General features: G+C 47.5%; 1 protein-coding gene across 1 annotated transcript in view; it reads right to left on the bottom strand.

The window, feature by feature from the left end:
• LOC126094539 (semaphorin-2A-like) overlaps positions 1-15,010 on the bottom strand; it is an 807,492-nt gene that overhangs the window by 38,326 nt on the left and 754,156 nt on the right. The window contains exons 7-8 of the mRNA XM_049908969.1: positions 14,093-14,323; positions 5,000-5,236 (exon numbers count right to left, since the gene is read on the bottom strand). Coding sequence (XP_049764926.1) covers positions 5,000-5,236; positions 14,093-14,323 — 468 coding nt within the window. The remainder of the gene's footprint in view (positions 1-4,999; positions 5,237-14,092; positions 14,324-15,010) is intronic.

The following is a 15,010-nucleotide window of genomic DNA, read 5'->3' as shown; positions in this document are numbered from 1 at the left end:
GTGTGCGCAAATTGGCTAGTGAAGTGTAATTTCCGGTTTGTGACTAAAATAAATACCTACAATTAATTGTTAGTTTACCTACCACAAGATGAGTAAATCTATGGAATCAAATGAAGCTAAAGGTATCGAGAGGAACTGAATCACTGAAATGCAGTTACGCGAAAGTACACTCCTGGAAATTGAAATAAGAACACCGTGAATTCATTGTCCCAGGAAGGGGAAACTTTATTGACACATTCCTGGGGTCAGACACATCACATGATCACACTGACAGAACCACAGGCACATAGACACAGGCAACAGAGCATGCACAATGTCGGCACTAGTACAGTGTATATCCACCTTTCGCAGCAATGCAGGCTGCTATTCTCCCATGGAGACGATCGTAGAGATGCTGGATGTAGTCCTGTGGAACGGCTTGCCATGCCATTTCCACCTGGCGCCTCAGTTGGACCAGCGTTCGTGCTGGACGTGCAGACCGCGTGAGACGACGCTTCATCCAGTCCCAAACATGCTCAATGGGGGACAGATCCGGAGATCTTGCTGGCCAGGGTAGTTGACTTACCCCTTCTAGAGCAAGTTGGGTGGCACGGGATACATGCGGACGTGCATTGTCCTGTTGGAACAGCAAGTTCCCTTGCCGGTCTAGGAATGGTAGAACGATGGGTTCGATGACGGTTTGGATGTACCGTGCACTATTCAGTGTCCCCTCGACGATCACCAGTGGTGTACGGCCAGTGTAGGAGATCGCTCCCCACACCATGATGCCGGGTGTTGGCCCTGTGTGCCTCGGTCGTATGCAGTCCTGATTGTGGCGCTCACCTGCACGGCGCCAAACACGCATACGACCATCATTGGCACCAAGGCAGAAGCGACTCTCATCGCTGAAGACGACACGTCTCCATTCGTCCCTCCATTCACGCCTGTCGCGACACCACTGGAGGCGGGCTGCACGATGTTGGGGCGTGAGCGGAAGACGGCCTAACGGTGTGCGGGACCGTAGCCCAGCTTCATGGAGACGGTTGCGAATGGTCCTCGCCGATACCCCAGGAGCAACAGTGTCCCTAATTTGCTGGGAAGTGGCGGTGCGGCTCCCTACGGCACTGCGTAGGATCCTACGGTCTTGGCGTGCATTCGTGCGTCGCTGCGGTCCGGTCCCAGGTCGACGGGCACGTGCACCTTCCGCCGACCACTGGCGACAACATCGATGTACTGTGGAGACCTCACGTCCCACGTGTTGAGCAATTCGGCGGTACGTCCACTCGGCCTCCCGCATGTCCACTATACGCCCTCGCTCAAAGTCCGTCAACTGCACATACGGTTCACGTCCACGCTGTCGCGGCATGCTACCAGTGTTAAAGACTGCGATGGAGCTCCGTATGCCACGGCAAACTGGCTGACACTGACGGCGGCGGTGCACAAATGCTGCGCAGCTAGCGCCATTCGACGGCCAACACCGCGGTTCCTGGTGTGTCCGCTGTGCCGTGCGTGTGATCATTGCTTGTACAGCCCTCTCGCAGTGTCCGGAGCAAGTATGGTGGGTCTGACACACCGGTGTCAATGTGTTCTTTTTTCCATTTCCAGGAGTGTATATCAAAAGATTCGTTCAGAAATGCTGACCAGGAATGTAATAAACGTGCCATGGCACTCATTACATTTCACTCAGTTTTATTCAGTTAGTACACATTCTATGCCAATGGTCTTCTGCCAAACCCGATCCTCCAGTGGAACTATTCCAATATACTTCGTAAGTAATAGCAAGAAACATCAGGGACCATGAAATTTGAATCAGGCCTGGATACGCACTCAGAAAGTTTAACGGTTAGAGCCACTGCACGGCATATGCAGGAGATCTTGGTGCCAGTACCAATCTTGGTTCTGGCATATACAACAGCTGAATTTATGTTTCAAATCAAGCCACGGACAAGGATTCCGTGAAAGTCGTCACTGAAATGCCAATAGCCGCTATAGTGGTGGGGGACGAGGGAACACGTGGAGCTAGAACATGCTGTTTGGTTGACGCAAAGCTGATATCTGTACAAAACGAATCTGGATGGATCAGAGGTACAGGGAAAAATAAGATATTGAAGGACCCAAACGTAGCTCATTGCGCACAGGATTGCTTTCTGAAAGGAACGTACTTGGCGAGAGTATTTGTTCAGAGGGAAAAAGAGGGTGCCACGGAATTACAAAACGGGGTTTCTTACTAAATAATTCGCTTTGTGAGGTGAAGAAGCTGGACAGTCGGACGGACGTAGCCATAGAAAAGTATGTTGGTCGGCAGGTGAGATACACAGGTACATCTAGTGTGAGATACTTCACTTCAAGGCTTCATAAGTTACAACTGTCTGCAGCACTAGTATCAGCTGAGAGTTGTGTGAGACTTTTTTATGCTGTCACTCCAACTATAGTTGGGTTGGCGTACAAAGATCCCCGACAGTTGTTGTGGGCTGGGCACGGCAGTTTCACACGCCAAACACGGAACGCGATTTTGCAAATGTCTCTATGGCAACGCTTCGTTGTTGTCGCTGTTACATACACGACTACTGTTTTCGCTTCTGGCCGTTAGCCGTATGCACCTGAAACCTGGCACCAGCGTTGCTAACGGTTGGGGTTTACTTACTACTTCGATTGGACTGTAGCTCCTGGGCTGCAGTCCAGCGCGGGGCACAAATATGCATTAGGCAACACTCAGGAATTCTGCAGACAGCCACACGCTGCCACGAGTCTCGCATCAGCTCACTGCTGTGCGCTGTCTGGCAAATAAAGAGCGGAAGTCGTAGCACGTCTGATACTGTGTCGTTTGTCTCAGAGTAGTTCTTAAAATCCAGTGTAAACGATCCTGAATTCTTCATTTATACAAGGGGAAAATAATTTTTATCTTATTTTAATCGTGGTAATGGAAAAATATTGTTTCTGAATTTTGTTTTGTACAGTATAACTGAAACAAATCACTCATCGAGTAAAACAACACTTTACAGTATTAAAATGATTGTCATATAAGCTACTTGCGTTTCTACAGTCTGTAAACACAATGTCGCTATTCACTGCTAACTGCAAATAACGGACTCAACTTCATTCATCTATAATTAATAAATATAATTAAAGCTGTCTGAAATTCCAGCAGGGGGTTTGGAATAAAGGCATATGCAAAAGCATAATCACGTCAAACACTAACAGACAGACTGTCCACCCTTGACCAGTGCGTTAGTTGATGATAGGACCTGTGTCGAAGCATCGTGGAATAACTCCACAGCGTTAGAAGCACCTGTAGAGGAAATTGTAGGGAATGACTCTGAATGGAATATACACTACCGCTAATTAAAATTGTTACACCATGAAGATGACGTGCTACAGACGCGAAATTTAACCGACAGGCAGACGATGCTGTGATATGCAAATGATTAGCTTTTCTGAGCATTCACACATGGTTGGCGCCGGTGGCGACACCTACAACGTGCTGACATGAGGAAAGTTTCCAACCGATTTCTCATACACAAACAACAGTTGAGCGGCGTTGCCTGGCGAAACGTTGTTGTGATGCCTCGTGCAAGGAGGAGAAATGCGTACCATCACGTTTCCGACTTTGATAAAGGTCGGATTGTAGCCTATCGCGATTGCGGTTTATCGTATCGCGACATTCCTGCTCGCGTTGGTCGAGATCCAATGACTGTTGGCAGAATATGGAATCGGTAGGTTCAGGAGTGTAATAGGGAACATCGTGCTGAATCCCAACGGCCTCGTATCACCAGCAATCACCAGCGGTCGAGATGACAGGCATGTTATCCGCATGGCTGTAACGGATCGTGCAGCCATGTCTCGATCCCAGTCAACAGATGCGGACGTTTGCAAGACAACAACCATATTCACGAACAGTTCGACGACGTTTGCAGCAGCATGGACTATCAGCTAGGAGACCATGGCCGCGGTTACCCTTGACGCTGCATCACAGACAGGAGCGCATGCGATGGTGTACTCAATGACGAACCTGGGCGCACGAATGGCAAAACGTCATTTTTTTCGGATGAATTCAGGTTCTGTTTACAGCATCATGACGGTCGCATCCGTGTTTGGCGACATCGCGGTGAACGCACATTGGAAGCGTGTATTCGTCATCGCCATACTGGCTTATCACCCGGCGTGATGGTATGGGGTGCCATTGGTTACACGTCTCGGTCTCCTCTTGTTTGCATTTACGGCACTTTGAACAGTGGACGTTACATTTCAGATGTGTTACGACCCGTGACTCTACCCTTCATTCGATCCCTGCGAAACCCTACATTTCAGCAGGATAGTGCGCGACTGCATGTTGCAGGTCCTGTACGGGCCTTTCTGGATACAGAAAATGTTCGACTGCTGCCGTGGCCAGCACATTCTCCAGATATCTTACCAATTGAAGACGTCTGGTCAATGATGGCCGAGCAAATGGCTCTTCACACTACGCCAGTCACTACTATTGATGAACTGTGGTATCTTGTTGAAGGTGCATGGGCAGCTGTACCTGTACACGCCATCCAAGCTCTGTTTGACTCAACGCCCAGGCGTATCAAGGCTGTTATTACGGCCAGAGGTGGTTGTTCTGGATTTCTCAGGATCTATGCACCCAAATTGCGTGAAAATATAATCACATGTCAGTTCTAGTATGTTTGTCCAATGAATACCCGTTTATCATTTGCATTTCTTCTTGGTGCAGCAATTTTAATGGACAGTAGTGTAAATAAGAGTGAAGACAGGTGTAACTGCTACTCTAGGATGAAGAGGCTGGCTCAGGGCAGGACGTTTGTGGCAGGCCTCGTCAAACCAGTTAGATGGCTGACAACCCGAAAAAAATTCCTGGGTGTTTTTAAGTGATACCGTCGATCGAAACACTGACACTCATTTCGCGATATCGTTGCGTATTCCATTTCTGATTTCGCTGCATGTCAAACAAGAACATTATGTGAAATGAGAGACAAAATTGTGACAGGATGTTTCGAGTCGGCGCTGCGTCCTTCCTTACCGGGCAGCGTTTCCGTGTCGTTGACGCACTCGCCCGGCCGCGGCTCGGGCACCTTGCTGGAGAGGACGGGCAGCCAGGCGGAGCTGCTGGTCGCCTGCTCCTTGAAGCGGCCGCGGAACGCCTGCTGCACGTCCTGCAGCGTGTACGAGCAGATGGCCGAGCCCACCAGGCCGGTGCCGGAAGTCGTGAAGACGGCGTAGAAGCGGTCCGGGTCGTCCGGACTGCGGTACACGTCCTCTGTGGACAAACAGACGCGCACACCGAAGTCCACCAGCTGCTCGTAGACACGACTGTCGGGAACAAGGCGCCATATCGCTCTGGAAATGCAAGGCTCAAATGGTTCAAATGGCTCTAAGCACTATAGGAATTAACATCTGAGGTCATCAGTCCCCTAGACTTAGAACTACTTAAACCTAGCTAACCTAAGAACATCACACACTTCCATGTCCGAGGCAGGATTCGAACCTGCGACCGTAGCAGCAGCGCGGTTCCGGACTGAAGCGCCTAGAACCGCTCGGCCACAGCGACCGGTGGAGATGCAAGGAGTTGAGTTCATGCAGAAATGCACTAAAATCTACTGAAACACAGTGCGATCGAACCAACTTACCTAATATACCTAAAATTCTAACATCTTTACGTGCATTTTGTCGCTATAAGTCAGCTTCCCAGATACACAGTACATGGGAAACGGAAGACATTTCTAATCAGTGAATATTCATAAACGAACAACATGTTAAAGATATAACGTGAGGCGTCGAAACTGTATCCTAAATACACGTTCTATAGGTCATAGTCACGAAATTTCGTAAATGGTCAGTGCCTATATCTCCCATTACATGCACAGGGGCTGGACAAAAATACGGAAACACGGACAGCAATGCTTACTTGAATGTAAATGCAGCTGATAGCCAAGCTGAAGGTTTGGCTGTTGTACTTTGTCATGAAAGGCAACTATGCAATGTCCTCAGTACGTTCCAAGTGTCAGCCGCGGTCAAAACAGTGTTATACATACGTAGCAGTGAGTGTATTATGTCGGAGTTAAGTGAACTCTAATGTGGGTAAATTGTTCGTGCTTCTATGGTCGGTGCTTCCGCAACCAACCGACTCGAGGTGCTCGGTGTTTCAAGAGGCATCACAGCGAGGATTTATACCGCTTGTAGGGAAAGCAGAACATCATCATGCGCTAAGTCACAACGCGGACAAAAGTGTGTGCTGACTGATCGTTGCGGACGGTCACTTCAGAGGATTGTGTCGACAAATAAGAGGACGACAACTGCGTAAGTCACTGCAGAACTGAATGTCGCACTCGCGAACCCTGTCAGCACCAAAATAACACGAAGGAAGGGTCGGAAGTAGGGCACTGCATGGCGAGCTGAAATATAAACCCACTTATTAGCGATGCAAAGTCCCGTAACAGGAAAACGTCCTGCTGAACCCACCAAACTTATTATAGGGCACTGTGAGAGCGTTATTTCGTTGGATGAGTCTTGTTTCACACTGTTTTCAAGTTCGGGCCGAATATACCTCCCAAGAGGGAAACATGGCGGGGGTTCGGTGATGATTTGGGAACTCATATCGTGGTATTCCATGCGTCCCATGGCTGTTCCGCGAGATTACTAACAAGGATTATGTCACCAGTTTGGATGATCAGGTCTATCCCATGGTACAGTGTTTGTTTCCCAAAGAAGATGTTCCTGTTCAAAACCAACTGTTCACAAATTTATAGCCGGCCAGCACTGGTTTTACGAGCAAAAGGATGAAATGTCGCATCTCTCCTGGCTACCACGGTTACCAGATCTCAATACCATGAAGCCTTTGTGGCTCTCTTTGGAGCGACGTGTGTGTGAACGCTGTTCACTTCCTTCGTCTTTATCTGAACGTTGGTACAAGATCCCCTTGAAAGTCGTAGAGGTCTTGAATTAATCCATCCCAAGAATCGATGGCGACGGGATTTCCTGTACCGTATTAGGCATAGTAATGTGTTGCGCTGTTGGCGTTTCCATATATATATATATCTCGGCCATCAGATCTTGCGTCGCACCCCGGTCACGTCCTGCTACCAATTCCAACTTATGTTTGCCAATCCAGGCAGAAATGAAAGTGGTAAGATCGTATAGGACCAAACTGCCTAGGTCATCGCTCCCTACGCTTACACACTACTTGTTAAGGACTCCAAATACTGATACAAATTACTTGAATTGTTGGTAGAAACGTCTTGCTTACGACTGCCTTTACAGATGCATTCCCTTTTCTCAGAACCCTTACAACATGACGTTATGTTAATGATTAGAGCCGGCCGGAGGGGCCGTGCGTTTCTAGGCGCTACAGTCTGGAGCCGAGCCACCGCTACGGTCGCAGGTTCGAATCCTGCCTCGGGCATGGATGTGTGTGAGGTCCTTAGGTTAGTTAGGTTTAAGTAGTTCTAAGTTCTAGGGGACTGATGACAAAAGATGTTAAGTCCCATAGTGCTCAGAGCCATTTGAGCCATTTGCACCAATGATTAGAGGTGTTGGTATTAGTATACTATGAATGAGGTGAACACTGATGAGCCAAGACCTAGGATATCAGCCCACATCGAGACCGAATGCCACATAATGACGTTGCTATCAAGTGACGCGGCAAGGAAAGTCTACAATCGGAGCTGAGACAAATAGGGCTTCATTCAAACAATGGTGCGAGCCGAAAATAGGGAAATCCAATGGCATAAGAGACTTCGACAAAGATTGATACGGACCGACGCCTAGTAACGAGTATCTCGGAAACGGCAAAGCTGGTCGGTTGTTCGCCTGCTATTGTCGTGAGCAACTACGGAGAGTGGTGAAGGAAGGTGAAACCATGGTTAGGCGACTAGGTGTAAGACGTCCACTGCTCATCACAGGAGGAGGATATCGGCAGTTTGACCGCTCAAGTAGACGGGCAGCGATACGGGGCAGTTCTGACGACACAGTACAATCCTGGAACAGGCGCAAGTGTTCTGCATAACACTATTCAGCGCAACTAACAACAATGCCAATTACGATTGCAGTCGGCATGGAATCGTCGAGACTGGACAGTCGATCAGTGGAAAAGTGTCGATTCGTCGGATGGATCACGACCTTTCTCACATCAGGCTGACGGTCGTGTCCGTATACGCTGTTATCGAAGCGAATGGCTACTCGAAACATGCGCTGCGCCATGGGCCCATGCTGGTGGCAGCATAATTAGAGGGGAAATTCGTGTGGGCTTGCATGAGAATTGTGATAGTAATCGAAGCAACCATGACAGGTGTGGAGCACGTCAACATCATCGTAGACTACATCTACATCTACATCTACATCCATACTCCGCAAGCCACCTGACGGCGTGTGGCGGAGGGTACCTTGAGAACCTCTATCGGTTCTCCCTTCTATTCCAGTCTCGTATTGTTCGTGGAAAGAAAGATTGTCGGTATGTTTCTGTGTGGGCTCTAATCTCTCTGATTTTATCCTCATGGTCTCTTCGCGAGATATACGTAGGAGGGAGCAATATACTGCTTGACTCTTCGGTGAAGGTATGTTCTCGAAACTTTAACAAAAGCCCGTACCGAGCTACTGAGCGTCTCTCCTGCAGAATCTTCCACTGGAGTTTATCTATCATCTCTGTACCGCTTTCGTGATTACTAAATGATCCTGTAACGAAGCGCGCTGCTCTCCGTTGGATCTCCTCTATCTCTTCTATCAACCCTATCTGGTACGGATCCCTCACTGGTGAGCATTATTCAAGCAGGGGGCGAACAAGTGTACTGTAACCTACATCCTTTGTTTTCGGATTGCATTTCCTTAGGATTCTTCCAATGAATCTCAGTCTGGCATCTGCTTTACCGACGATCAACTTTATATGATCATTCCATTTTAAATCACTCCTAATGCGTACTCCCAGGTAATTTATGGAATCAACTGCTTCCAGTTGCTGACCTGCTATATTGTAGCTAAATGATAAGGGATCTTTCTTTCTATGTATCCGCAGTACATTACACTTGACTGCATTTCTTCTTCGAAAGCGATGGCATCTTCCAGCAAGATAACTGTCCGTGTAATAAGGCGATAATCGTACTAAAATGGCTTGAGGAGAATGATAGTGAACTCACGTATATATCTTGGGCACGAAATTCGCCTCATGTGAACCCGATGGAAAGCATCGGGCGCCGGCTACGAACATAAACTACCGGTCGTTAATTATGGGCACTGCGCGACACGTGCATTGTGTGCCGCCACATACCTCTGGAAACCTACCAACGACTTGTCGAATCCATGATAAACAGAATCGCTGCTGTACTGCGTTAAAGGTGGACCAACACGCTACTCAGCTGACCAGTATTTACATCTTTTGACGTAGAACAAAATACAGCATGAAGTTTGGTCGTTAACTTTTTGTCTGCCATTTAAGTCTCTAAGTTAATGAAAGGAAGTGCCAGAACTAAAAACAATATTAAAACCAACACATGAAAATATATAAAAATGGAACAAACTGATAAATCGTTATTTTCGACTAAGAATAAATTATGTCATTTTAGCAGCGCGGAGTGGCCGCGCGGTTTGAGGCGCCATGCACGGGCTGCGCGGCCCCTCCCGCCGAAGGTTCGACCCCTCCTCCGGGCATGTGTGTGTGTGTGTGTGTGTGTGTGTGTGTGTGTGTGTGTGTGTGTGTGTGTGTGTTTCTTAACATGAGTTAGGTTAAGTAGTGTGTAAGTCTAGAGGCCAAACCTCAGCAGTTTGGTCCCTTAGGAATTCACAGACGTTTGAACATACGTAATTTTGTACCAACGGACTAGTAACACAGAAGAAGAAACATAATGAGTGAAAAAAATTTCTGACCATTACAATGGTTTACTCATTAAGAAAATTCAAACAGGCGCCAATGTAACCTATAATGTAGGCGATATCGTAGCATTTCGTGAAAGAAATTTCCAGCGACATAGAATATTGGGCTTTTGTCTTCGATGACTCAGGAGGATTCCACAAATCTTGTAGAGGGGTTAGGACACAAAGTTCAACGTTCCACAAGAAATCATTCATTCCAATAAATAAGTCCGTTGCGCCACAGAGAATCCGTGTCAATTCAAGTACTACTTCTTGTCCCTGACACGACCGATGACATAATGCTATTTTGTTTACATTTCCGTGGCAACATCTCAGTGTTGCCGTAGTTCTGGGTGACTATGGTTTTCATTCCGTGTTGCGCAGAGATTGGTTCGAAAGATTTGCGTGTATGTAATCCACAGGTGAGTTTCTTGACGAATATCAGAAATATGGCTCCTTGCAATCCAGCGAAGACGGTGTTTAGAAAAGAAACTTCTCTGAAAGGTCAAGAGCGAAACTTTATGTACTGTTTACGTGTTTACTTTGAAAGTGAAATGTACACGGGTGTCCTTTAACAGCAGATCATCTACAGGCTGGCGGAAGTGTAGAATATCTTTTCAACAACAGAGAAGGGAATGACAAATGAGAAAGAAACTGCAGATTCAACTCGAAGTTCTAGGGAAGAAAGGTATTACTGGAACTTGCGTACACTGCGGCGTGGATTGTTTGTTACGAGAGGTGCTAGCTGAGAATCTGGAGGGCATAATGTGGACTTATGAGAAAGGGATATAAAAGATACATGTGACTAAATGGTGAGTTTGCCAACAGCGGAGGGCGGGCCATCTTCTATTATTCATACTGGATCTATGAAAGATTTTACGGCAGTGATATACTAAAAAATCTTGCCTCCGTAGCTGAGGAGTCAGCGCGCTGACTGCAATGAGGAGGTACCGTGATCGATTGCCGGTACTGTCAGGGACTTTTCCTAGGTGGGAGGATTGTTAAGGGGTACTCTCAGTTTCGTGAGGGCTGCTGAGGAGCCAGTCAGCCGTTTAGTAGTGGTTCCAAGATCAAGAAAGTCGACAACGACCGGGAGAGTGTTGTGTCGGCCACATGCCCCTCCATACCGAATCCGATGTCGGTATTGGCAGAGGATGACACGCTGATCGGAGAGGCCAGAAAGGAACTTAACTACTTACTATACCAAAAAAACTGGAATGATGGCTAACCGATTTACAAATAGGTCCATCACTCGGTTCCTAGCAAATTTCAGTTCAAGGTACTTGATTTTTTTTTTTTTTTTTTTTTTTTAATCGACGGACAATGTGCTGTACCATTCCGGACAGTTAAACGCACCAACTGCGCCTTCAAGGAAACATGACATTTTGTTCAGGTTGAAGGGAAGGAATATAGGCTTCGAACAGGTTATGCGAAAAGATATAAACCACAGAAAACAAAGTAGGTACCTCATTCATTCGCAACAGATATATGAACACTAAATTCCTGTCGCAGTACTAGTACTCACTGGCATAAAATTTGTCTGATCTGCCGAGTGAAATAAAACGTTCTTGTTCTGAGACATGAAGAAACTGGGTAACAAGGCTGTTACTCGAATAACTCCAGAGAAATGGAAGAACATCGTGGCCCAACCATGGAATGGCACAAATAACCGAACGACAAGGAGGGCCTCTCCGAATACGAAATACAAAACATGAGAGACGATGAGGGCAGCGAAGTGGTGTGTATGCGCCACTCATCTGTATCAAATGGGCTCATGTAAGCGTGACAGGGAGGCAGAAAGAATCTGTTGTGTCTGGAATTAACTTTGACCACACCGTGAATGAAGTTGCCCGATTTTTTGTAATCAACGCGGACGTCCATCGTGTCTACAAGGAATGGTGTACCACTCGACGTTATGTAACACGAATCAATCTGATTCAAACCCGACAGGAATTTCCGCTGTCAGAGAATTTGCAGCTATCAGAGAACGGAAGTCAGTCGCAACAGTTTTCGATCGAATGCTGCCTACGGTACAGCATGTAACGGACATTTGGAGTGAAGTACTTCGCAAATTCACAATTTCTCAAAGGAGCAGATGAAACTGCCTGTCTTCACTGAGTCAAACAATAAAGACTCTGCACAGCAGCTACCTGGAGGCGCGTAGTGTGCGATTTAACTTCCTTGTAGAAGATGTAACATGTCGTATGCACCTACGGCCGAAAAAGACGTTTAACTCGCAGTGTGAGGACGGTATGAGTCAGGCCGAAGGTTATCATGTGATGTTTCTCGTACTGTGACTTGGGCTCACTGATTCAGGTTGTTGTGAACATTAAACATGAGGTTTATTTCAATATTTTCAGTGACCAAGCGTTGCCGTTTCTTCTACGTGTGCATTATGCTACGGGTACCCCAGTTCTTTTATACAACTGCTGTATTCAGTGGCCGGCCGGGGTCGCCGAGCGGTTCTAGGCGCTACAGTCTGGAACCGCGCGAGCGCTATGGTCGCAGGTTCGAATCCTGCCTCGGGCATGGATGTGTGTGATGTCCTTAGGTTAGTTAGGTTTAAGTAGTTCTAAGTTGTAGGGGACTGATGACCTGAGAAGTTAAGCCCCATAGTGCTCAGGGTCCTTTGAACCATTTTTGTATTCTGTGCTGCATGCATACTTTCCTCATTCTATGAATGGCTCAAATGGCTCTGAGCACTATGGGACTTGACTTCTGAGGTCATCTGTCCCCTAGAACTATTTTTAGAACTACTTAAACCTAACTAACCTAAGGACATCACACACATCCATGCCCGAGGCCATCTCGTGGTGATGCGGTAGCGTTCTCGCTTCCCACGCCCGGGTTCCCGGGTTCGATTCCCGGCGGGGTCAGGGATTTTCTCTACCTCGTGATGGCTGGGTGTTGTGTGCTGTCCTTAGGTTAGTTAGGTTTAAGTAGTTCTACGTTCTAGGGGACTGATGACCATAGATGTTAAGTCCCATAGTGCTCAGAGCCATTTGAACCATGCCCGTGGCAGGATTCGAACCTGCGACCGTAGCGCTCGCGCGGTTCCAGATTGTAGCAATCTATGAATGCTCGAAGACACTATCGCTCTTAGAAAGGCTCACTGAACCATTCTATGACAATCAGATAGAAAGTTTCTGGGTCTGTTTATTAATTGGGTGAACCGTAGTAATCAACACCTGCACAATGTGCTACCAGTGCCAGACCTAATCATCAGCGAGCTGCTTCATCTGGACGAGGCATACGTAAACGAACTTGCGGGCTCTCTTTGTCAGAAAATTGCGACCATTTTCAAGGACAGAGGTGGTCTTAGACTGCATTACAGTGGTGTCTGTCCCAACTGCTTTTATTCAGTAATGCTGGTAGAGACTTCGCAGTTGAAATTTGTGTTCTGTCGCCGGATGCAGTACAGTACGCACCGGTGAGTCAACGATGGCTTTGAAGAACTGCATTGTCAGACGGGTCACTTTCGAATACAGAAGCCTCACTACGCAGATGACATCTCAAGAGGACATAACGAGGTGAAGAACTTTTGTTCGCATCGGAGATACGTGTAAGAGAGCGTACAGCTGCCTACTGAAATTCGCGGTGATTGGCTGTGCGAAAAGTAATTCAGGCAGCTAATGACAAAGGGAATGTCATTGTCGCCGCCCGGAGTGGCCGCGCGGTTTGAGGCGCCATGTCACGGACTGCGCCCCCCTTTCGCCGGCGGTTCGAGTCCTCCCTCGGGCATGGGTGTGTGCGTTGTTCTTAGCACAAGTTAGTTTGAGTAGTGTGTAACTCTAGTGACCGATGACCTCAGCAGTTAGGTCCCTTAGGAATTCTCACAGCCCGCATCTCGTGGTCGTGTGGTAGCGTTCTCGCTTCCCACGCCCGGGTTACCGGGTTCGATTCCCGGCGGGGTCAGGCATTTTCTCTGCCTCGTGATGGCTGGGTGTTGTGTGCTGTCCTTAGGTTCGTTAGGTTTAAGTAGTTCTAAGTTCTAGGGGACTGATGACCATAGATGTTAAGTCCCATAGTGCTCAGAGCCATTTGAACCATTTGAATTCTCACACATATCTAAACATTTTTTGAAACTCATTGTCACTGCAAGGAAAGCCAAACCGAAACACAGGAGCTGTGCTGTTGCGGTAAAGGTGGCCTGAGACTTTAATCTTTGAAAGGGACATTTTGGGGGGGACACCGTATTTTCTATCGGGAAAGATCAACATTAAAACCCTAGTGGTAGAATAGTGTCGTTGAGGAAGGGCAGACGGCTAGTACTCACGTATCTCGTCGAAGTAGAAGGGGAACTCGCCGGGCAGGGAGCAGTTGAGGCGCGCCTTGAGGAAGGTGGCCCAGTTCTGCGAGAGGATGTTCTTGCCGCCGGTGTCGCGCTTGCAGACGCGCGCCACGCGCGAGTAGACGCTCTTGCCGCAGTTGATGTACTCCACGGCCGGCTCTCGGAAGAAGAACAGCACGTGCTCGCCCACGTCGAACGAGCCAACGAAGTTCGGCTCTGTGGGCAATTGCCGTTGCACAAATGATGAACAAAACCACTCACCTCCACAAAAATCCGATTTTTTTTCGCCAACACTGGAAGGGAATATCATTACAGCCAAATGCGAATGCATTAGAAAGCAGGAATATTATTTAAAAAACGTAAAAGTTACCTAAGGCTCCCAGTATTCTTCAACAGGAACAGTAAAATGACACTGGCCTAGAAAATACAGGGTGAATCAAAAAGAATCATTCGATTTGGCACGTCTATTTTTCTGAAACTAATAGACATATAAAATTTACAAATAAGTTCCGGGAATTCAGCCAGGTAACACTTTCAGCAACCGCCGATATTTCGGCGGGAGAACACCCCGCCATTTTCAAGGCAAACTGCAACGGACAGGTGACGTACATGCAAATTTAAAACTTTGGTTCTCTAATTGAAGCAGAAACGATAACACACACACTGAACACTAGTGCCACCAAAGATGACGTAAGTCAGAGCTATCGATAGTGAGACAACGAATTCGCAGGTGAGGTAGCATTGACTCTGTCCCTCTGTTTTTTGACAAGGGAGAGAGCCGGATTCCAAACAGAGTTTAAACAGAAACCTCCATCCCTGTTAACTAGGTTGCTCGCTAATTTCATCTCAACTGCCTCCTTAATGAGACAGTCCCAATAGCTGGACATGCATGCCAATATCTCG

This window comes from Schistocerca cancellata, chromosome 8, assembly GCF_023864275.1.
Source record: "Schistocerca cancellata isolate TAMUIC-IGC-003103 chromosome 8, iqSchCanc2.1, whole genome shotgun sequence".
Taxonomy (NCBI): domain Eukaryota; kingdom Metazoa; phylum Arthropoda; class Insecta; order Orthoptera; family Acrididae; genus Schistocerca; species Schistocerca cancellata.
This window is presented reverse-complemented; position numbering and strand designations above follow the sequence as displayed.